This window comes from Oreochromis niloticus, linkage group LG7, assembly GCF_001858045.2.
Source record: "Oreochromis niloticus isolate F11D_XX linkage group LG7, O_niloticus_UMD_NMBU, whole genome shotgun sequence".
Lineage (NCBI taxonomy): Eukaryota > Metazoa > Chordata > Actinopteri > Cichliformes > Cichlidae > Oreochromis > Oreochromis niloticus.
Genome location: NC_031972.2, coordinates 37,980,018 through 38,001,634, shown reverse-complemented (window position 1 = coordinate 38,001,634; position 21,617 = coordinate 37,980,018). Strand labels below are relative to the sequence as shown.

Sequence of the window (21,617 nt, the reverse complement as noted above, 5' to 3'; positions counted from 1 at the left end):
GGAACAAAGTGAGAAAAGAGTGACTAAAGCCTGAAAATTCACACACCCGAGTTTTTGTTGAACCCCCTGACAAATGAAATATAAATCTTACACCCGTTTCACATCTATGGGCATTTTTGTACTTATTTAAAAACTTCCCAGAAAAAACTTTTTTCAGTTTTTCTGAAAAAAATAAAATAAAAAATATCACACTGCTGATGCAGAAGTCTCCCAAACTACCCCAAACTCTCCAAAGCTCACGTATAAAATATAAATCTCCTGGTGTTCCAGGGCCACGCTCAGGTGAGGGGCTGCTCTCAGGTGCTGCCGTTTTTAATGGCAGCAGGTTTTCCGTGGGGGGAGTTGATGAGTGAAGCATGACGGGTGCAGATGGTTATCAGCACCTTTGACCTCCGTGCTGATGAAGTCAGCAGAGCCGTGCAGGTTCACCGGTTCCTCTGGTCGAGCGGGCCTCCGTCTAAACGTGGGAGCTGATAAGACACGCCGATTTTTCCACACCAACCACAAAACGCTGATGATGAGACAAAGAGCGAGTTTAACAAGATCCAAAAAAGAGAAGCCGAGAACTTCAGATCCTCTGATCAAAGAAAAAGAGGAGCACAGACCTGCTGATCAGCTGTTGACGGTTTCTGCTTTTAAAGATAATCAAAAAATGAAATGAAGGTCTTTGTTTTCACTGGTTCTCACTTTAAAGACACGTTTTATGATTACTGTGTACAGGTTTTTTTCCTTGTGCTTTTCTCATTTTTAATAAAAGTTTAATTATTGATTATTAAATGAAACACGTCTGACTCCCGTTATGATGCATCAAAGTTCAAACAAGTTAAAATGGTTTCATGAGCTTTTAGATGAGATTCTGACATTTCTGTGGATAGTGCACATGCCTATTTAAATAACAGATCTGGCAATACATCACGTTAAACCAGATGTTCTCCCTCTCGCCCTGGTACCGGGGGCATTGGGGTTCAAACAATTAAAATGCATTGATATAGTTTACGGTTAACATACGCTTTTAAGCAGAATACAGTAAACTTATTTTAAGACAATCATGCACAAGCTCTCGATGTGGCAGGCCACATTTGGCCTGCGGCCTTTAGTTTGAGACATGTGCTGTAATGTAAGGACCTATAATAACACAGAGACACCAAGAGCAAGAGCTTGGCGACAGTGGGAAGGAAAAACTCCTTTCAAGCAAGAAGAAACCTCCAGCAGAACCAGGTTCAGGGAGGTGCGGCGACCGGCTGCTGGTGAAAACAATAACATGATTGATTTTATACACAAAACTTGATCAAATGTAATTTCCTCATTAACAGCAAATTATTTATTGAAATCTGATTAGATTATCAACAGATCACCATAAAGACACACACACACACACACACACACACACACACACACACACACACACACACACACACACACAAAGCACGGATCCCACGCACAGGACATGCCGATCCGGTACGGAAACTGGACGTCTCACAGATTCCCAAAGTCCAGATTTCATTGCTCTTCAATCAAAATTCACTGAACCAGCAGCAAAAGTAGATCAAAACTACACTACATGTTTGAAAAAAATTGTAATGAGTTCCCTTTTACTTTTGCTGTTTTGCTTCCACCACGATAAAATCACACTTCCTGCACAGCTCTCTCTCTCTCAAGACCTGTTTACCATCAGAAATCTCGTTTTTTTGCATTCTTCTCTTGCTTATTACCACCAATCTACTGTTGTGTACAACGCTGTCAGCCACTGTTCCCCTCCCCCAAAAAATGACCTCTATCAAGAAAGCCCAATTTCTACTATTCATTACTAAAGAAATTTCAAGTTTCACAAATTATGGCAAAATGCAAAACACTTAGCTGTGTCTCTAATAAAACCTGTGTCATCATAATAATCACAGTTACCAGTAAAAATCTGTTTAAATAACATAAAGTTTAATAAGTGTCAGGTTATGAATGATGTTTTTTTTTTTAAATAAAGTTCTCATAAATGTTTTCATGTTGTTTTAAACTGAAAGAGAAAACAGAAAGTAAGTTTCAGCATCACACTGACGACCACCAGACTCCATTCAAAAATCTGCGAAATGTCCGTGCACAGACCTGAGAGCAAGTACTGAGTACTTTTACTTTAGTGCAGTTCTCGATCCTAGTTTGTGTGGGAGTAGGTGTGTGAGTGCGACCTTGTGTGTTTTCTCTCACAGGAAATCTGGGAAACGTGACTGGAATTAAACACATCCACTTCCCACGGCAAAGATAACACGTCACAGTCGCGTCACAGCCGCAGCATAGCGAAACCTTCCGCTTTAATTCCACCGTTAGTGTTAGAGTGAGCGAGGCTGACCTCGTGAATGTGACCTTATCCCGAGTTGATAGGAGACATTAGGCTCGTTTATCCTGATGCTTTTATTCTGGTGCTGCACACGTGTACATGTAAATACAGGTGAACTTCCGGAAGTTGATCTTCGGTGTTTAGATTGAGGTTCACTCAGGGTTAGGAAGTGTTCACTCAGGGTTAGGGTTAGGGTCCCACAGGCAGAGGCTGTCGCTGATCTGCCGAGAATCCGTCTGAGTCCGCTCTTTTACGTCTCCAATATTGAAATAATAATAATTTAATATTTTTGGAGCATTGAATTAAAAGTATGAAAGGAGGGTTCGGCTCATTTAACCTTCCATAATGTGAACAGCTGTTCGCTCCGATCAGCTGACCCCATGTTATCATATGTTAAAGCTCTGCTGTACCTGACACCATATTCATGTTCAGGTGTGCTGAGGTCACACTTGAGCTCAGGAGCGTTTCTGTCACATTAATTCAAACCTGAAGTCCAAAATTTATGCGCTGAGTTCACTGCTGCTCGGAAATTCCTCCTCTGCGTGTGGAAATAACCAATTAACTCCGAAGGTTCATTAATCCTCAATAAACCATTAACCCCCCCCCGAAACCTCCCGCTCTGATTGGTCGGAGCCCCGCTGCCTGTGTATAAATGCAGGAGACTCAGCAGGAGACAGCAGACACACAGCACCTCCTCCTTCTGCTTCTTCATCTTTATCCTCAGTGTGAGGCACCATGCTCCGCGGCTCCGCTCTCCTCCTCCTCCTCCTCTGCTCCGCCTCCGCCTTCGAGCCTCTGCCGGAGGAGGCGGCTCCCCGCCGGGCCCGTTTCTCCGCCAACAGCCCGAGTGAGTACTTGTGTTACTGCACTCACAAGTACAAGTACTGCAGTGAACGCGTTTAGTTTAGGAGTCTGTACCTGATTATTGCCGGATCAGCGAGGTGATATTTGATCGGTTATTGGCTTTAAATCTTCTAAACACAGCAGCAGGTGTTCTTCATCATTCTTCATCCTCTCACTTCTCTCTGTCGTCGAAGTATTATTAGCATAAAACTATCTGTTAAAAGAAAGCTGAAGTTTGATCAGCGACCATTAATGGACTCATGTATTGGTTTTTGAAGGGGCGGGGGTGGTAATCTCAGTTCCAGTATGGAGTACTGATAACTTTAGAAAACTTCCTGTCCTCCCTGTTTGTAAAAACGTAATTTTTGCGTCACCTTTTTCTATTTAAATCATATTTTCCTTCCATTTGTTTGCATCATATTCATGTCACATCGGTCCCATATGCAACTGCTTGATGGGTCAATCATCTGGAAAGCTCTGTGGGTATGAATGAAAGTGAGTCCAGTGTGAAGAATGTCTGTGTATTTGCAGCTGATGTGGCCAGATGTTTGAGCGGTGCCGTGACCGTCGGCTGTGGGTTCTTCTCCTGTCTGGAAAACTCCACCTGCGACACCGACGGGATGCATGAGCTCTGCGAGCTGTTCCTGCACACCGCCGCAAGCTTCAACACCGAGGTGAGTGACTTACTGTCCACCTGTCCTCCACCTGTCTTCCACCTGCCGTCTGACCTCAATGTTCTCTCCACAGGGTAAGACGTTCGTCAAAAAGAGTCTGCACTGCATGTCTCAGGGAATTTCGGGCAAAGTTTTCCAGTCCATCCGCCGCTGCAACATCTTTCAGAGGATGATCGCTGAGGTTTGCCAGCTCACAAACTTCTACGCTGCCTTATAAAAATCACTTCAGTTCTACTGTATTTAGCTTTTAAACATAAATTTGAAGACGAACTCTCCTTTAACAGGAAGACAACTCCAGCAGAACCAGGCTAACCTGTTCAGTGCCTCCATCAGTTTATATATGAAAACACCTGTATCACTGTTAGCTTTAACCTCATCCTTTTAGTGTGGTAGCATCCTGTTACCTCTGCAGGTTAGCAGGTTAGAGGAGAGGAGAAAGTGCTCCTGTTATCCTAAGTCAGTGTGTGTCCATCTCATCGAAGGTTCAAGAAGAGTGCTACACCAGCCTGGACATCTGCACTGTGGCTAGGACTAACCCTGACGCCATTGGAGAGGTGGTGCAGGTGCCTACTCATTTCCCCAACAGGTGAGCACCCAGTAGACATTAAAAAATGTGAGGCAATGCTAGCACCTGTTTTAGGGTGGAGATGCTAAAGCAATAGCCTCAAAGACTCGACAGGCCTGAAATGGGTTGATGGACAATTTTTAAGAAATCTTCAGCCGTTAAAAACCTTTTTCGATGTATGATGCTAAAATTTCACAGCACTTATTACACATGTTCAAATTTTGTACAGTAGAATTTTGATGCAAATCTGAAACGGTCAAGCAGAAGGCCAAGGTCTGAGATGAACATGTCTCTGTTTGGCCTGCAGGTACTACAGCACCCTGCTCCAGACGCTGCAGGCCTGTGACGAGCAGACGGTGGCGGCGGTGAGGGCCGGGATCGTGTCCCGGTTGGGCCCCGACATGGAGACCTTCCTCCAGCTCATCCAGAACAAACCCTGCACCCCCGACTCTGGCTCAGCCACCTACAATAACCCCTCCAGCTGGAGGAACATGCCCGTTTTCAACATCCAGCCAGGCTTCAGAGGCCGAGACCCCACCCACCTGTTCGCCAGGAGGTCCGTAGACAGCCAGGAGGAAGAAGACGGAATTAAAGCCCACGAGTAGATGACGCAGCTTGATATAAACACACAGCCAGCCCTGAACACGCATACATCAGTCCAGCCAATGGCTGACTGTAAAAGCAACTTATTATTATGATGCATATTTATTTTTATTGAGTTAATTTATGCAGGAGGACGAGAGGCCGCGGAGGTGAGGAGATGCTCTCATGCTGGCCGTGGAGCTCATTTACTCCGTGTTGCTCATCTGTGCTGACACTGGTTCTGTGGTAGAAATAAACAATGTGATGTGATGGCTTTCGGCTCCTGTCATGTTGTTGTATGAATGCAACGTCCTCTGGGTGGGCGGGGTTTAGGTAGAGTGAAAGTGCAGAGCGTGGAGAAACATGAGGCGTTCTGGGTCAGTTTGAAACCTTTTATTGACACTGGAATGAGTTCAGGAAGGGCAACACAACAAAAAATAGAACCTCAGCTTAAAACAGAAGCCACTGAATAAACTATAACAAAGCAGAGCTACAAACCTGAACCTCAGCTCCCCGACAGTTCAGGAGGAATCGTTATTGATCTAAGATGGCGCCGTTCAAAACCACAAAGCAACAAAGCGTGACATGCAACAGCCAGCCATTTTTATTTATACAGCATGTTTAAAACAACAGAAACATGTCATGCAGTGCCATTAAAAAGTATTTATGTTTATTCAGTTTTCACATTTAAAGCTATACAGATTCATTCAAGTTGAAATGATTGGTGATACCAGTCCTGTATTTACTGTCTATAGGATCATTCTCATGTAAGACCCTGTAATGCAGCACACATTCAGATAAAATACAGTAAAATATGTAACATAAGATCAAATGCGGTGGTATTTTTACTTTTATTCAGTGCTCCTTCACACTCCCAAAGATATCTCTGGTATTAGGAGGGAGCGGCAGCGGGATCAGGGTTTTCTAATCAAACGACAATGGCTCAGAGAAAACTGTGAAGCTGCTCCCAAATAGGTAGTGACTCACAGAGATGTGGACACCAGCAATTAATGACAGTCAGTGACGTTCAGCAAATTCAAGCACATACAAGATAAAAACAAAACAAAACAAACCCTGCCAAAGCAAAGTGGGCGGGTCCCAAGAATTCAACCTCAAGGCGAACAGTTCAAGCAACCACCAATGAGGGCGCGGGATACTGGTAATTGACAAATGCTAGTGTCTAAAAAACACACTAGAGGAAGCTTTGATGTGTACTTCCTGCTCCTGCTCAGTGTGTTCCCGCTGTGTTTACCTTGTCCACTCCCGGAATTTCCAGTATTCTCCGCTTCCTTTGGATTTTGGACTTTGTTTTGTCTGTTTCTGGATTTGTTCATGTGGATTTGCCCTTTGTTGTGCTATATCTGCATTTGTGGCCCTTTGTTGATACTAATCCTGCTCAAAAATGTAAAAGAATACCAGCTAAACATTTTAAAGTTACATTATTAGGTACTAGTGAAGCACTGTGAATACTGTGAGTAATACTGCTTTAATATGATGTGTTTTTACAGTGTTATAGTTGCCCCCACCTGCTGTTATTGAGGGAGCAACTGTAACAGTCACAGGTTTTGCATTAAAATTAATTTACAGCTTTGTCCCTATTAGTGAAAATACATAAAGTGAACTATTATATAATGAGTGTATTTCATAGAGACTGCCTGGCAGATTGTGGTCACTGAGTAAACAGGGACTTCAGAGTAAATATGACCTTGTGTAGGCATTTCATCTCCGTGTTTGTCTTACAGAAAATGGACGACCCACGTCCCGCCCTCAGGGGGCATCTGTAATCACACCATCAGGATTTTAACCATAACTAGAGCCGCTGGTTCAGGCGTAGACATGCTACGGGACACTTCTGTGGAGGTTGGTCCCAAAATCCCAGGACGAACTAACAGGTCAGTCCTCTGTTTCCACTGACGGTGAGTCATCTGCTGCATGATTAACAACAGGTACCACTGCTGTGACCTTTGACCGCACCAGGCTTTATGTGCTCAGTCAGGCTGTTTGCTTTTGCTCTGCTTCAGCATTTAACTAAAAATAAAATACTAAAGTTACATGAAAGTGAAAACAAAGCGAAAGCTATAATAAATTTAAAAACAAATAAAGAAATACACGGTGAGTCCGGTTTCTCTAAATCATGCCATAAATGCCATTAATGTATTTCTGTGTTGTGCTGATAATGTTATATATTCTTATATTCAATAAGGAATTAAACATATATCATACAGAGGTGCGGCTTTCCGCTTTCATTAAACCAGGGTTATTATATTTTAATATTTATTATTATTATTAGTGTTATTATTTTATTTAGCTTCAAGTTTCCTTTTTATTTCAGCTCTGATGGAGTTTGTTTGATTGTCTGGTTATAATCACAGACAGTAAGTCTGTCAGATTTAAGACGTGCAGAACAACACAACAGTAACCCAAAGACTCCAGTGGAGATCCCAGCCACACAAACATCTGCACAAAGCCTCTCGGTAAGTTTAGAGATGAAACACTGTACAATAAAAATAAAATAAATACAGTAAAAGCAAAGAGATCAGTTCATATCAGTGAGAGGTTAAACAAAAGGAGATGATTCAAAGGCTTCTGACCTTCAACAGCCAGCACACTCTGAGCCTGTTAACAAACACAGATAGACTGAACAGCTGTTTGTTAACAGGAGGTGAGTGGAGCGCCCTCTGTTTTCAATAACGCTGCAGATGTGTTACAGTCACCTAAAGATTCAGTGACATAATGGTGGTTGAGTTTGGTTTTGTTGTTGCTGCAGAGTGCTCAGAGTGTGGACGTCCCAGTAAGTTGAGGCTTAGGACATGATGTGTTTCTGCTTCCTGCTGCTGCTGGTTCACTTCTCTCAGGCTCAGTCTGGTCTGGACTCAGAGAGCACAGACACAGGTAAGAAGCGTCATGGGCGCCTGAGCGTGAACATGTGTAACAGTGTTTAACTGTTTCAGGAGAAATCAAAATGTGCTTTTGCCTTCAAGCATTCTTCAAGAAAAACCAGCCCAGTGTTTGTCATCTACCATCGATCATTCCCAAACACAAACATAATGACACAGGAAAGCAAGAAATCCTCAGTTTTAATGAACTGAAGGTGGTTCTAAAATGATTAGTTCATAGTTGAGTAATCAAGCTTTTAATGACTCTCAATTATGAAGGTTATAAACTGAATCGCTGCCTTTTGTTTACAGTTACCTTTTCACATTCTTAGAGTAATGTTTAGGAAAGAAAAGCAGCTGAATGTTTGTTTTGAATTGTGTGCAGTTTGCATGACAAAGAAGGTTGTTTGATATCCAGGTGTTGGGCTGTGCAGATGTCACCAGCGTAGAACTGAAGTGATTTCATGAAGAGAAAACTAATAGAGTAGCTTGAAATTATACTTCAGTCAACACTGTTAACCCTTATGCATTGTCTGGGTCAAAGCTGACCCGTATCTGTTCACATGGACTTTAAATTCACCAGCATCATCGAATCAATGGAAAAGTTGGCTGTGGCAACGTTGAAACTGTGAAACTGTACATACCATGTCTGCAGGTGCTTTTTATGGGACAGTGGGGACAAAGTTCAAGTTCAGTTTTTCCATCTTCCTGCAAAGACATGTGCCAAAACATGAGTGGTGCACATGAGGTCATACAGAGGTCATGCAAAGGTCAGAGGTTGTCTTGATGCTGGGTTCTTTCTGTATGAAGTTTGCATGTTCTTCCTACTGTGTACTCCTCCGTCCTCTAACAAGACACACATCAAGGGTTACCAGGTGATTGTAAACTGGCTCAGGATGTGATTAAAGTGTGTTAAGTGTACAGAATAAAGTGCTACGTGAATGTGTGGTTAAAGTGTGACTTAACAGTAGTTAAAGTGCTTGGAGTGCTTAGAACATTACATTTGCACGTCCAGTGTAAATGCATAAATTAGATTTCTTTTATTCTAAAATAACTGAGATTTGGTATGAGTTATAAAAGATTAAACCAAGATTATACTAACTGAGATTAAATTTACTGAGATTGAACAGTCTGATGTTAAACTAATTGAGATTAAACTTAGATCAAATGAAGTGAGATAAAAATCACTGAAATAAACCCAGTTATCTAATAAATCTCAGCAGTTTCCAGAATGATCTTACCATTTTCATTTTCAGTAAAATATATTTGAATCATTTTGGCTGTTGCAATAATATTGTTTTCTTCAAAAATAAATCTTGTGAATTAAGGATTAATCGTGCATTTACTAATGTTAGATAGAAGTATATGCTAATTAATGCTCAATTTCAAAACTCAGTATAGACCCTGGTCATGTGGAATTCTTACTGAGAAGGCGATTCTTCCCATTCCTTGCTCAGAGGAGCTGTCTGGCAGAGGAAGTCTTTTGCTTTCTTGGCCGTGCAGCTCTTTTCAGCAAACTACCACTTTCCCTAACAGCCCCATTAGGGGTGGGCGGTATAAACTGTATACGGTAGAAACAATATGAATTTTGCCAACGGTAGAGATTTTGACTATACCGCTCTACCGCAATAGCACATGTTGATGGTGTCATCAAGCTGCGCATGTTTTGGTCGAAAGCATCGCAGCGGCTGCAAACAATATCATCTGCAAATTATGCCGGGCGACAGCAATAGCGAAGAGATGAAGCACGTTTTCGAACATGAGGAAAGCCAAAAACTGCGCTACCTCGACAACCGTACTTTTGATTCATTAATGTCGAATTCTCTCACAGCGTCTCTATTCCCATGTTGCTGCAGTATATTAATGACTAACCTCGTATTGTGGATGGATTATCTCAGTTGTTCTCCTGACTGAAGTTTGGTCCATTTACAGCATCCTGCCCTGTGATTGCATTTGTCCCTAACCATCGGGAACCCTCACATAAACTTTTTATCGAGTGGAAAAAAAGTTAGTCACTGTGTTTATGTTATGCTAACATAGCTGTGCCGCTAGTGATCACGAAGCACATCATTGTATACCAGCTAGTCCAACTTCAGTAATCCTACAAACGTCACTGCTGTTTAGTTTTCTGTCTTCATTTATGTTGGAAGTGATAGCAGAGCTGTACGTTTTAATTTTTTCAGAAATCTCTCAGTCAGAACATGCTATATCATGTTTAGGTGGAAACTAGCGAGCTAACTTCCTGCTAACTTCTAACTCTGTTAAATTTAATAAATTCTGTTTTCATGGATGCCTGGATGTTAAACTTAATTGTTACACCTGGTAAAGCATCAGTGCTGATCATTTTATTAAGGATGAAAGAATTTCAGACAGTTTCTAACTCTCAGTGATGCTATGGGCTCAAAATGTGGTCATAAATATTTTGTACTTGTAAATCAGTTTTGTACTTGTAAATCAGGATTTGTATGTGTAAAAAGAATTTGTGCGTGCGTAACAAAGATTTGTATGTGTAAAAAAGATTTGTGCGTGCGTAAAAAAAGATTTGTATGTGTAAAAAAGATTTGTGTGTGGACTTAGCCAAAAACCCCTCTGCAAGTCACAAGTACGAATTTTGACCCTATTTTTCTTCCTTTCATCTGATTGGTCAATGTCATGTCAATCACAAATGTAACAATCCAATCAGAGAACAGATGGGTTTGGCTGTCGGAGGGGCACTTTTTTGAACTGCAGGTCCTTGAAGGGTAATACAGTTTGAAGCTGGAGGATCTCTATATAAATATCCGATAGCAGCTAGGTCCGCAGCTGTTGAAAGGATAAAGTTGTGGTATATCAGTGGTTAGAAATATCATTATTACTTTAGGATTAGTTTAACACAAAGTCAGGGCTGACCCGGGACCATTGTTGTGAGTCACAGTGCGCACAATAAAGGTCCTTTCACATCGGACGCAGGATGTGCTGCTAATACTAACTAAAAGCAAAGGATCCAGAATTTGTTGCGCTGGCTGCTGAGCTCTGTGGGTTTTTGCAGCAGCGCTACCTGTACTAGATGCACCTGCTCCTTGTCGTTTCTATCTCTGACTTTATGTCCTCTACAAGAGTTTCTGGTTTTTTTGCTAGTTCTTCAAATGTTCAATAAAAACATGTATGCTAATTCATAACGAAGAAAGCTTTGTAATGAAGACTGTCATTTGCAAAACACTGCCCCCCCCCCCGCGGTCCACAGCGCTGTATTAAACAGTAGACCTGTGACACAAAAATCACCAAACTCGGACGACCACAGACTGTTTTCCTTCGTGGTGATGAAGGAAAACGCTGGGTTGGCATGTAAAAGGGCATTTATTCCCTTCAAAGACCTGCAGTTCAAAAAAAGCGCCCCTCCGACAGCCAAACCCATCTGTTCTCTGATTGGATTGTTACATTTGTGATTGACATGACATTGACCAATCAGATGAAAGGAAGAAAAATAGGGTCAAAATTCGTACTTGTGACTTGCAGAGGGGTTTTTGGCTAAGTCCACACACAAATCTTTTTTACACATACAAATCTTTTTTATGCACGCACAAATCTTTTTTACACATACAAATCCTGATTTACAAGTACAAAACTGATTTACAAGTACAAAATATTTATGACCACATTTTAAGCCCATACGCTGCAGTGTTCTTTTGACTTTGGGACCTGAAGCGGACGGAGTTTTTGACCCAGATTACGCAGCGAGGCTCCTGACTACAGTAGCGGTAATGCTCTGACAATCCATCAAGCGGTGCAGCTTCGTAGCTTACCAAAGTGGTACTAAAACATTTTTTGACAGATTTTTGAGTGCTGCGTACCACATAAAATCGGTTCGAGGTCAGTAAGCACAACCAGAATTCATACATAAGGCACACTGTTGATTTTTGAGAAAATTAAAGGATTTTAAGTGCACCTAATAGTGCGGAAAATACGGTGTACAGAAGAAAAAAATATGTCACTATACATATTGTTACCGCACATGCTTCAAGTTATACCGCAATATGGATTTTAGGCCAAATCGCCCAGCCCTAAGCCCCATCACATGCACCTTCACTCTTTGGTTTAGTCTAGTTTTGAAAGGTTATGCCAACTCTTATAACTAACTTTGTGTGAAACAAATGTTATTAAATGACCAACTTACCAGGTCCCAGATACAATAAAAAGAACCGAGGGGACAAACAGATGTGCTGTGGTTATTTGTTTATTGCTTGACTTGAGGCAGTGCTTGGGGATCAGGAAGGGGCTCCGAAGCTTGACTGAATGTCAAAAATGGGAAATCCTCCAAAGATAAATGTTCAGATACAGCTCTGGTTGATTCTTTGACTGTCCTGTCCCAGAACTGGGACCTGGGCTGGCACACTACTGGAAAGGCCTGATGTTTAATTGGTATTGGCTCGAAAGCTCTGACTTATCCAATAGCAATACATCTTTCAACATTTTTCAGTGTCAGTACATTTTTATCAACATAAAACGTTTGAAGTGAACGATGTGTTAAAGTGCCTAGTGGCAAAGACTAATAACTGTCTGACCCAGCGTTCTTCACTGTAAACTGTTGACGTTTACCTCGTGGTGTCTCCTCACCAGTGATGGCTCCACAGTGGGTACAGCCAGAAATGAAGAAGCTCTATGCTGTGCCTGTCTCCAACACAATAAAAATGCAATGCAAAGCAACAGGACACCCGCTTCCCACAATACAATGGTACAAGAACGGGAAACTGTTCAGGAGGGATCACAGAATCGGAGGCTTTAAGGTGTGTTTCTGGCTGTAAAGTGGAAACTTTAGAGGCATGACCAGATTTTAAGCTTTACTTTCTGTCTTTACCTGTGCTCAATCTTTCAGATCAGAGAACACACAGGGACTCTAATAATTACGTTATTGGTTCCCTCAGATAAAGGGAACTACACCTGTGTGGTGGAGAATAAATATGGGCGCCTCCAACACACCTACCAGCTGGATGTACTTGGTAAGAGAGATTATCTGGCACACAGGGTCGTAATGTTAGTGTAACGTAAAATGATAAAAAGGTCTCGGTCCAAACCAGTCTTGTTATTTTTCTTCAGTGTCCTTCCATGAATGGGTGACAGTATTCATGTCACCCATGACATGAATACTGTCATGGGTGACATGAATACTGTCACCCATTCATACTGATTGTGAATGGTACTGTGACCGATGGCTCGTGGATGACTACAGTTAGAAAATTTATCCTCAGGTACGTCCTCCAGGTGTTACTGGGGACATGCTGTTCTCTCTGTGGATATCTAACTCATTTGTAAAGATTACCCTTTGTCTTTATTTCCAACCCGCCTGTTTCAGAGCGCTCTCCTCACAGGCCCATCCTGCAGGAAGGGCTGCCAGCCAACCAGACGGCAGCTGTTGGCAGTGACGTGGAGTTCGTGTGCCGCGTCTTCAGCAACTCACAACCTCACATTCAGTGGCTCAAACACATCATCATCAACAACAGCAACGTGGGACCGGACGGGCTGCCCTATGTTCGTGTTCTTAAAGTACGTACCAACACCACCAAATTCAGCTTTAGACCAGTTTTAGTAATTTTCTTTTGTTATCTTTACTTTGCTGTGTGACAATCTTTACATCTATAATGAAGGAGGATAAATCGGATCTCCGTCAGAGCCCTTAGAATATGTTTAGTGAAATAAGCAGATCTTGGCTTAATTGGCTACGTCATGAAGGTGAATTTGGTAGTACACACCTCTCCAATTAATAGAAATACACTTTGTATCCCGGTGGTTTTCCCAGTGCTGGGAATGAGAGTTCTCTACTGGCACATAACTTCAGATTCACATTTGGCCACGTTTCCCTCAGAAAGGAAAAGGAGAAGGGGAGGGCATGTTTGGAGACAGCAAAGGAGAAGGAAAGTTATTTCAAATTGAGGGACTGTGACTGGTAAAGGGAGAGAGCTGCCAATGTGATGGTGTGAAGGAAGGTAGATATATTGCGTGTGCATGTCATAATAAAGCTGCTGTGGCAGAATATACATCAGAAGTCCCCAAAATTTGCAATTTGTCTTCATATCTTTGTTTTTCCTACGTGGATAAATGATCCCAGTAGTCTTGGCTTGAGACAGGTGAAAAAAAAACACAACCCTTCTGTCCTGCAGTAATACCAACTGTCCAGTATTAGCTGGCATGATGGAGTAACAAGTCAGTCATGTGACCAAAAACTATCAATCAGATGTGCAAATATCTGTGCAGTTATTAACAAAAAACAATAAACAAACATAAAACCAAACAAATATGAAAATATATCATTATGAACATGAGCAGCTTAAAAACAGAAGAAAACCCTGAGATACATTTCAAAGAAATACATTTAAATTTACTAAACATCATGACATAATACAAAGGCTCTTGGCACCCGCTGCCTAGTTTTAGTCCGCAGCATTCTTAAAACCGCCTGCTCCTGTAAGGAGCTGCATTGGGATCCCTTTCCCAGCACAAGACTCTAATCCAGGAGGTTGGTCTAACAGAGGAGGTTGCTAAAATAGTGTGAGATGAAGGCACATAATCTGCTGCTCCCAAAGGAACAGATCAAGAAAAAAGAAGACTTTCACTCAGGTGTGTCAACCTCTCATAATTTCCAGCCTCTGAAAACTGTGTGAACAGAAATGGGTAAAGTTGGGTTTGTTTGTTTTTTAAGACATTTGCAATAACAACATATGGGAACCATCACTTGTTGAATCAGTGTTCTAACAGCTTACTGCCATTCATGAAGCAATGTCCTGCTGGGAAAGCTGTTGAATTATTGATGAAAGCTGAGTTAGCTGACCAGGCCTCCAATTCATCAGTCCAGTCTCAGCAACAGGAAATCTAACTGAACTGGAAATAAAGCTGAACCAAATCTTTATGCTTCAATTTATGATTTTGTGTTTTTAAATCCTTATATTTTCTCAGATTTGTGACAGGTATAAAGTACCCACACACACAGCGTGACACGTTAACAGGTGTTTTATTTCCAGCTATTTCCGACACGCTTTGCTTGCGTGGCTTTAAAGCTGCCTCCTCTGGCTTTCGAACCACACAGCTCAGACAGGTGATGAAGAACAGCTGTGTGGGTAAGCCTCCCCTGACACCACACCCTGAACCCACTGCTCCACCCCACTGAGATCACATTTTTCAGAGTGATCTTAGTCTCCTGCACTAGACTGCTGAAGTGGTAAAATTAAAGTTTCCATCCATGAACTGAATTCACTGACTTTGTGAGAGATTTAAGTTTGACTTTTGAGTTCCAGTTTGCTGATGGTGAGGAATTTAACTCAGCTCTGACCTTTGAGTGACACTGATGAAGGATAACAGATTTTTGTGTGTTTCTCTCTTAGACTGCTGGTTTGAACACCACAGACAAAGAAATGGAGGTGTTGACTCTGAGGAACATAACCCTGGATGATGCTGGAGAGTACACCTGTCTGGCTGGAAACTCTATTGGGATTTCCTACAGTTCTGCATGGCTCACTGTCTATGATGGTACATGAAGATCAGTACAGGATAGAATACAGAGATAGGATCTCAGATCTCTCCTTCTCTGTTTATTATGGTGGCTGGGAAGTGCAAATCACATTTACAACATCAACAACAAAATAACATTTCAGAAAACACTTTTACATTAAAAAAAACAAATAAAAAATTGACAACAAAATAACATGCGTCGTTATTTCTTTGAAATAACAACGCGGGATGTCAACAAATGTCTAGAAACTAACTCCTCACAGCGCTTTGTTACATTTATTATCCCGATGGTGCTCGCTGCACTACATAGATAAATGGAAAATGTTTTGCCCATTTTGTGGCGTTAGCTTCAGCCTCTTCACTCCTTTTTGTGCATCCCGCTTTTAGCTGCTGCTTCTTTGGGGTGCAAATTTGTGCTTCTTAAGCATGTTGTGTGTCACCGAAGGCAGGTTTTTATGATCCTCAAGGACACCGCTAATGAGCTAACCTGTCGTTCAGTTTCAAAATAGATGGTTTTAATTACATGGTGTTTGCTTCATCGGAGAACATGAAATGTTTTGGTTGTGGTGGAGAAGGGCATTATATCGACACAGTCCAGAAAAGCTAAGAAACACACAGTCAGGGTGCTGGCCAGGGCACCTGGTAGGGAAACGTCAATCACACCTGCAGAGCCAGATGGGGCCACAGCACCCCTGCTGTTGCTGAGGTGGACCCCGCCGCTGAGGCACTAGTTGAAAATCGCCCCCTTATGAGCAGTGAGAGGTCTGATGTAAATGACAATCTGCGGCGCACTGACATCATAGAGACTCACATGAATTATGACCAGTCTGCAGGTGTTTTTGACATAAATCAGAAAAATGAAACAACTCTTGAGTCTGTGTGTGAGGATCTTTGTGAAGATGACAATATGTTTGAAAATGTTAAAGCCTGAAGAAAGTGTGGAGGATTATGTGGCAGTGCTTTATCAAGGGTGCCTAATGACAGCAGAGTTTTATTAATTCACCTGCAAATCACAACAGCAGTCACCTCAAGGTGCTTTATATTGTAGGGTAAGACCTGTAATAATACAGAGAAACCCCCAAATCAGACAACTTCCTTTGAGCAAGTGCTTGGTGACAAGGGGAAGAAAAGCTCCCTTTTAAAAGGAAGAAACTTCCAGAAGAACCAGGGTCAGGGAGGGGCGGGTATCTGCCACAACTGGTTGGGGGTGAGTGGAGGCAGGCAGGACAAAGACACGCTGTGGAAGAGAGCCAGAGATCAAATTTAAAATTAGATTAATGCAAAAGCATTTGAAGTGAGCAAGGTCTCCACTGGTCTCCAGCACTACCTTTGTATTGGATGATATATAATCTGGATTTGGTTTCACCAAGTATGATAGACTTGTTGATCAGATTATCATAGGAAAATGCATGGATTTCTCTTTTATGTGCAAAGGTTCAGCCTGTGCACATTCATCAGCACCTTTTTTTTTTTTAAAATGACACTCTTTAATTGTGAAATCCTCAGAATAATACTTAAAAAAAAGTGGACAACCCGGGGAATGTTGCACAGGCAGTGAGAGGCTGCACGCTAACCCTCAAGCTGATCCTCTTAGTTTCAGTCTTTGTGTTGGAAAGGTGCATACGCAGTTTTAGTCATGATGTTTTCCTTATGCTGTCTCAGCATCACTGCAGCTGCAGTGGGTGAGGCCGGACAAGAGACACATCTACAGAGTTCCTGTCGGGAAGACAGTGAAATTTCACTGCCAAGCAACAGGAAACCCGCTTCCTGCCCTGCGATGGTACAAGAACGGAGAAGAGGTCAGGATGGACCAACGAGTCAAAGGCCTCTAGAAACAACTTCAGCTTGTAAAGCTTTACTTCACCCTTTCTGTATATTTCTTTAATCTTGCAGATCAGAGACCACACATGGACTCTAATAAAGGAGTCAGTGGCTCCCTCTGATGAAGGGAACTACACCTGTGTGGTGCAGAATGGACACGGGACCCTCCAACACACCTATCAGCTGAATGTAATTGGTAAGATTATCTGCAGCATGTATACACAAAGGGATAATCAGAGGCGCTTTATTGCAAAAACCAGATGGTTCCAGTCAGAACTTTGGACTGTGTGTGTCCGAACTTTTGACTGATCCTGTACAACCACCCACACCAACAAGGAGGTTGCATGACTGATGGAGGTGGTTTGGCCTTAACAATTAAAAATGAAATTACTGCACTTTGAGAAGTATAAGAGTGGAAATGCTGGAGTGAATAAAGTGCTGATTTGCTGTAGGGGTTTCCCAAGGGTATTCTTTGTTTAAACTGCATTAAAGCTCACTGAACAAAGTCAACAACAATATATCAAATACACCTAATATTAAAATGTGACCGTGTGAAAGAAACACAGAACTCCCTCCAAATCTGAGATTGCAAATATAAGCACATAAAAACTCAATATCACTAAACTATGGCACAGTGAGCTTTAGTAATAACATTAATGCATTTTCTAAGTACTTACTAAGTGGACAAACATAATGTCAGTAAACTACAAAACGTACAGAGTTTCATAAAGACTTTATCCAGACTGAACATCCTCATGTTGCAGGCAAACAGAATGGCTATCTGTCTCCTCCTGCTCTCTGTGGACATTAGTCATTTGTATGATCTTGCATCATGCTAATCTTAAATCTTGTTTTGTTACAGAGCGTTCTCCTCAAAAGCCAGACCTGCATGCTGGGCTGCAGGCTAACCGGATCGCTGTTGTTGGTAGTGATGTGGAGTTTGTGTGCGCAGTGATGGGTGACCCACAGCCTTACATACGGTGGTTCAAACACATCGTGATCAATGGCAGCAAAGAAGACATAGACGTATTTCCCTTTGTTCGTCCTCCCAAAGTACGTACACCACAATCAAGCAGCACTACAGGCTTATGTTAGTATTATTTTATGTCTCCCAAGTGTTTTGAAGCTAGATTAATGTTATTCTGGTCCATGGTGGGGTAAGGGTTAACATCATCAAACCGTGATCTTTTCCTAAACCCAAGCTAGTAGTTTTTGTGCAGGAGTGTAACAGGGAGAACAAATGAATGGGAATGAAGATCACAGACTGCAGCTCCAGCTCCAAAGATGCACATTCTCTGTCATCACATCTGCAACCACTCGAGTGAAGACTGGAGCTGAGCTGTCATCTGCTTGGTGGCTGGGGAGGGTACTGGGCAGGCCTGACACATTCAAACATATAAAAAAAAATACCATTTATAGGCAACGGTCAGGAAGATCGACAGCTACAACCTCCACAATTAGAATGGTATTTCGAGGATGGGACATTGAACCCAAATGGGACAAGTTCTATTAAATTGTCCCATTTGGGCTTAAACCTCTCTATTAAAGAGGTGTCTTATTGGAGCTGCAACATCAATCCTCAAACCACCTGGTGGACACCAGAGATGCAGTAGAAGGAGTCCTATCAAATTTTAGTTAGCTTGTGAGCCTCTGGAGGCAGCTGACATGTATGGGAGGGTAGAGTATAGCTTTGGGTGTCACTAAAACAAAAACTCACATGTTGGTGAAGCCATGAAGCAGGACATTTAGTCGCTTTCAAACCATCCAAAGAACAGCTGCTGACCTTAAATGGGGTCACCTTCCTCCACCTATTCTGTGGAGGACTGTGAGGGGACAAGGGTGACAACTCACCTATTAGCAGTCAGATGCTATGCTGGTGTACTGGCAAAGATGCCACCTGTTTGCTCAAATTCAGATTCATCAGGAAGGCAGGGATGAGAATCAGCACCTCCAAATCTGACGCAACCGTTTTTATCTAGAAGATGTTGGATTGCCCACTCTGGTTAGTCCAAACCAGAGTAAAGTGAAGTAGGGCATTCATAGAGGGCTTGGTGGAATGTCTGCTGTGCTGGGTGAAGTTAAAGCCGTCGATTTACTCGTTAATCTATATTTTTACCATGATCTATGATGATGAGCTGTGGCCTTGGACCAAAGGCATAAGAGTGCAGACAAATGTGGTGGAAAAGAACTCCCTCTGAAGGATGTCTCGGCTCAGGAGGGTTCAAGAGATGATGGATGGGTAGAAGTTAAGACTTGTATAATGTGTTATAGTTTACTGCACTCTTACCTGCAGATCACCACGACATGCCACTAAACCATGGGATTACTTTTCCTTTCCCACACATGGACCGAGTCTAGTCCCATACTAAAAGAAAAGTAAACTAACTGATGTAAACTGGCCTTTAGTGTCACATTCTCAAAGTTCTCTCAGACTCCTGACCCAGTGTTTAGAGCTGTATCGACCAGCTTTGATTGGAACCTTTTGAGTGAAACATGTTTGGGTGATATCCATGTCCCTCTCGCTCTCAGGATGAGTATCTGAATACGATGGATTATGAGGTAGAATCGCTGCTGACTCTGAGAAACGTAACTCTGGCTGATGCTGGAGAGTACACCTGCCTGGCAAGCAACTCTGAAGGAGTCTCTCGTCACACTGTATGGCTCATAGTGATTGATGGTATGTGACCTCATCTCTCTCTGTTGACCTGTTCATGCTCACCTGGTCTCTGGTGAGCTGCTTCTGGATAGGATTATGGTTAGGGTTTCATGTTAACCACATGCTGGTTACCTCCCAAATCAAGGCATTTTGATGCCGTAGTTCATCTATTATAAAATAAACGGGCAGATAGGAAGCTAACCCTGGAGATGTTAAACACTTATTATTTGTGTTGTAATTTGGTAATGGACTGTTAGTTTATTATTAGTTAATTTTACAGACTACCCAAACTAATTACCAATTAGAAAGAAATAACCAATCATTGGTAGCTACATAACATCAACATTGCTAATGGATGCCTGTATAATAGAGGGTGTGCAACGATTATTTCCCCGAGGGTAATTCTGTTGACCTGATGTTTGGATTGGGGTGGGATCAGTCCTGACTCTAAAAGCTGATCTGTGGGCCGACCTGTTCAGTGTTTAGCAAACACTGCGTTAGGGATAAGGGAAAAGCACTGGTGACGCTTTCCCCTATGGTTTCACGATGGTTGGGAACCTTTTGTTACATTTTAATGGAGGTGGTAATTCCACCCAAACTGGCATTTCTCTTTACCGAGCTTATCATACCTTACACAGAGAGCGCCATCTCTCAGAGGAGGGAGCCCTGAGCTGTGAGATTTCTGTGAAACGAGCAGATATGGTTTTAACTGCTTTTCTCCTCGCTTCACTCTGCAGAAGCATCTCTGCGGCTCCTCCAGAGGTCTTCTCCAGTCCACTGCTCTTCAGCCCACACATGTCAGCACTGGACCTAGTTTATGTCAGCGGTCCTCTCAGTTCTGTTAAAAAGTCTGTTGTGTGTCTTCAGTTCTGGTGGTGGATGTTCAGAGTTTCAGATGATAATCTCAGCACAGTCATCCATGTGAGCCCAAAGTTCAGACAGTTGCAGTCATTGCTGCAGTTTTCAGACTTCACCTGAGCATTGAAGCCTCCTGCTGGCTCATGTGTAGCTGCTGGCGGATGGATGGAGGTTTGTGCTTCGCTGATCTGGATTCTGCAGCTCTTCTCTGACTACATTTAACCTCTTTGACATTGGCTCCTTTATGTGTAATGACATGTGTTATAAGAATAAATCTTTCATTTGATACTTCATTTACTGTGCATCATTTTTTTTAATCACCCTCTTTGATTACTAAATGAAACTCATAAACACTGAATGATCCTCTCATTGATTACCACTTTACTGACAGCATTTATACCAGTAATCAATAATCACCTAATAATCCACATTAGTCCAAAGTCTCATTCTCAGGACTCTTTAAAATGTAAAGAAGAGATCTGATATCGATCTGCAGCAGATCCTACCGACAGGTAGCTAAAGAACAGCACATTCATCAACTTCTGATCACAGATATTATTGATTATTGGAGGAAACTGCTTCACTGATCACAGCAGTGATCGATTCCCTGCTGCTTCTGTTGGACTTCTTAGAGAAGCATGACTGTATGTGTGCTCGTTCCTGTGGGGAGGCAGGTCCTTTGATTCTGTGGTGTTTGTGTGCTTGTTTATGTGAAGTTTAAAATTAGCTCAGATGTTACATTTAAAATCTGCAAAGACACACAAGCTGTGGAACCAGTAAAATCCCCCAAATGTCATGCTAAATACTTATTTTGTCAAATCTTATAGTGAGAAATACTTCTGTCAATAGGTTATATTGAGGTTACATTGACACCTTCTGGTTTAAATTGGTATTACAGCAGTGTCCAGCATAACTTATGTTGTGGTGTCTGCAGTTG

The 21,617-nt window shown here is 42.1% G+C and overlaps 2 protein-coding genes across 4 annotated transcripts; both read left to right on the top strand.

Moving 5' to 3' along the window:
- Positions 1-3,003: 3,003 nt before the first annotated feature.
- LOC100708656 (stanniocalcin) lies at positions 3,004-5,264 on the top strand. The gene is made up of 5 exons (XM_003453612.3): positions 3,004-3,173; positions 3,701-3,843; positions 3,917-4,024; positions 4,326-4,429; positions 4,716-5,264. The coding sequence occupies exons 1-5, from the start codon at positions 3,062-3,064 to the stop codon at positions 5,011-5,013; spliced, it is 765 nt and encodes a 254-aa protein (XP_003453660.1). The 5' UTR covers positions 3,004-3,061; the 3' UTR covers positions 5,014-5,264.
- A 1,476-nt stretch (positions 5,265-6,740) lies between these two features.
- LOC100708380 (fibroblast growth factor receptor 1-A) lies at positions 6,741-20,973 on the top strand. 3 transcript variants are annotated; one of them, XM_013276583.3, is made up of 12 exons: positions 6,741-6,882; positions 7,323-7,464; positions 7,758-7,882; positions 12,463-12,629; positions 12,719-12,842; positions 13,196-13,386; positions 15,219-15,363; positions 17,008-17,144; positions 17,239-17,362; positions 18,029-18,219; positions 19,696-19,843; positions 20,560-20,973. In XM_013276583.3, the coding sequence occupies exons 3-12, from the start codon at positions 7,801-7,803 to the stop codon at positions 20,634-20,636; spliced, it is 1,386 nt and encodes a 461-aa protein (XP_013132037.1). In that variant the 5' UTR covers positions 6,741-6,882; positions 7,323-7,464; positions 7,758-7,800; the 3' UTR covers positions 20,637-20,973. The 3 variants fall into 3 exon arrangements, with proteins under 3 accessions (XP_013132037.1, XP_003453659.2, XP_013132036.1); XM_003453611.5 differs by having other exon boundaries at positions 6,791-6,906; XM_013276582.3 differs by lacking the exon at positions 6,741-6,882 and adding an exon at positions 6,914-6,936.
- Positions 20,974-21,617: the final 644 nt, after the last annotated feature.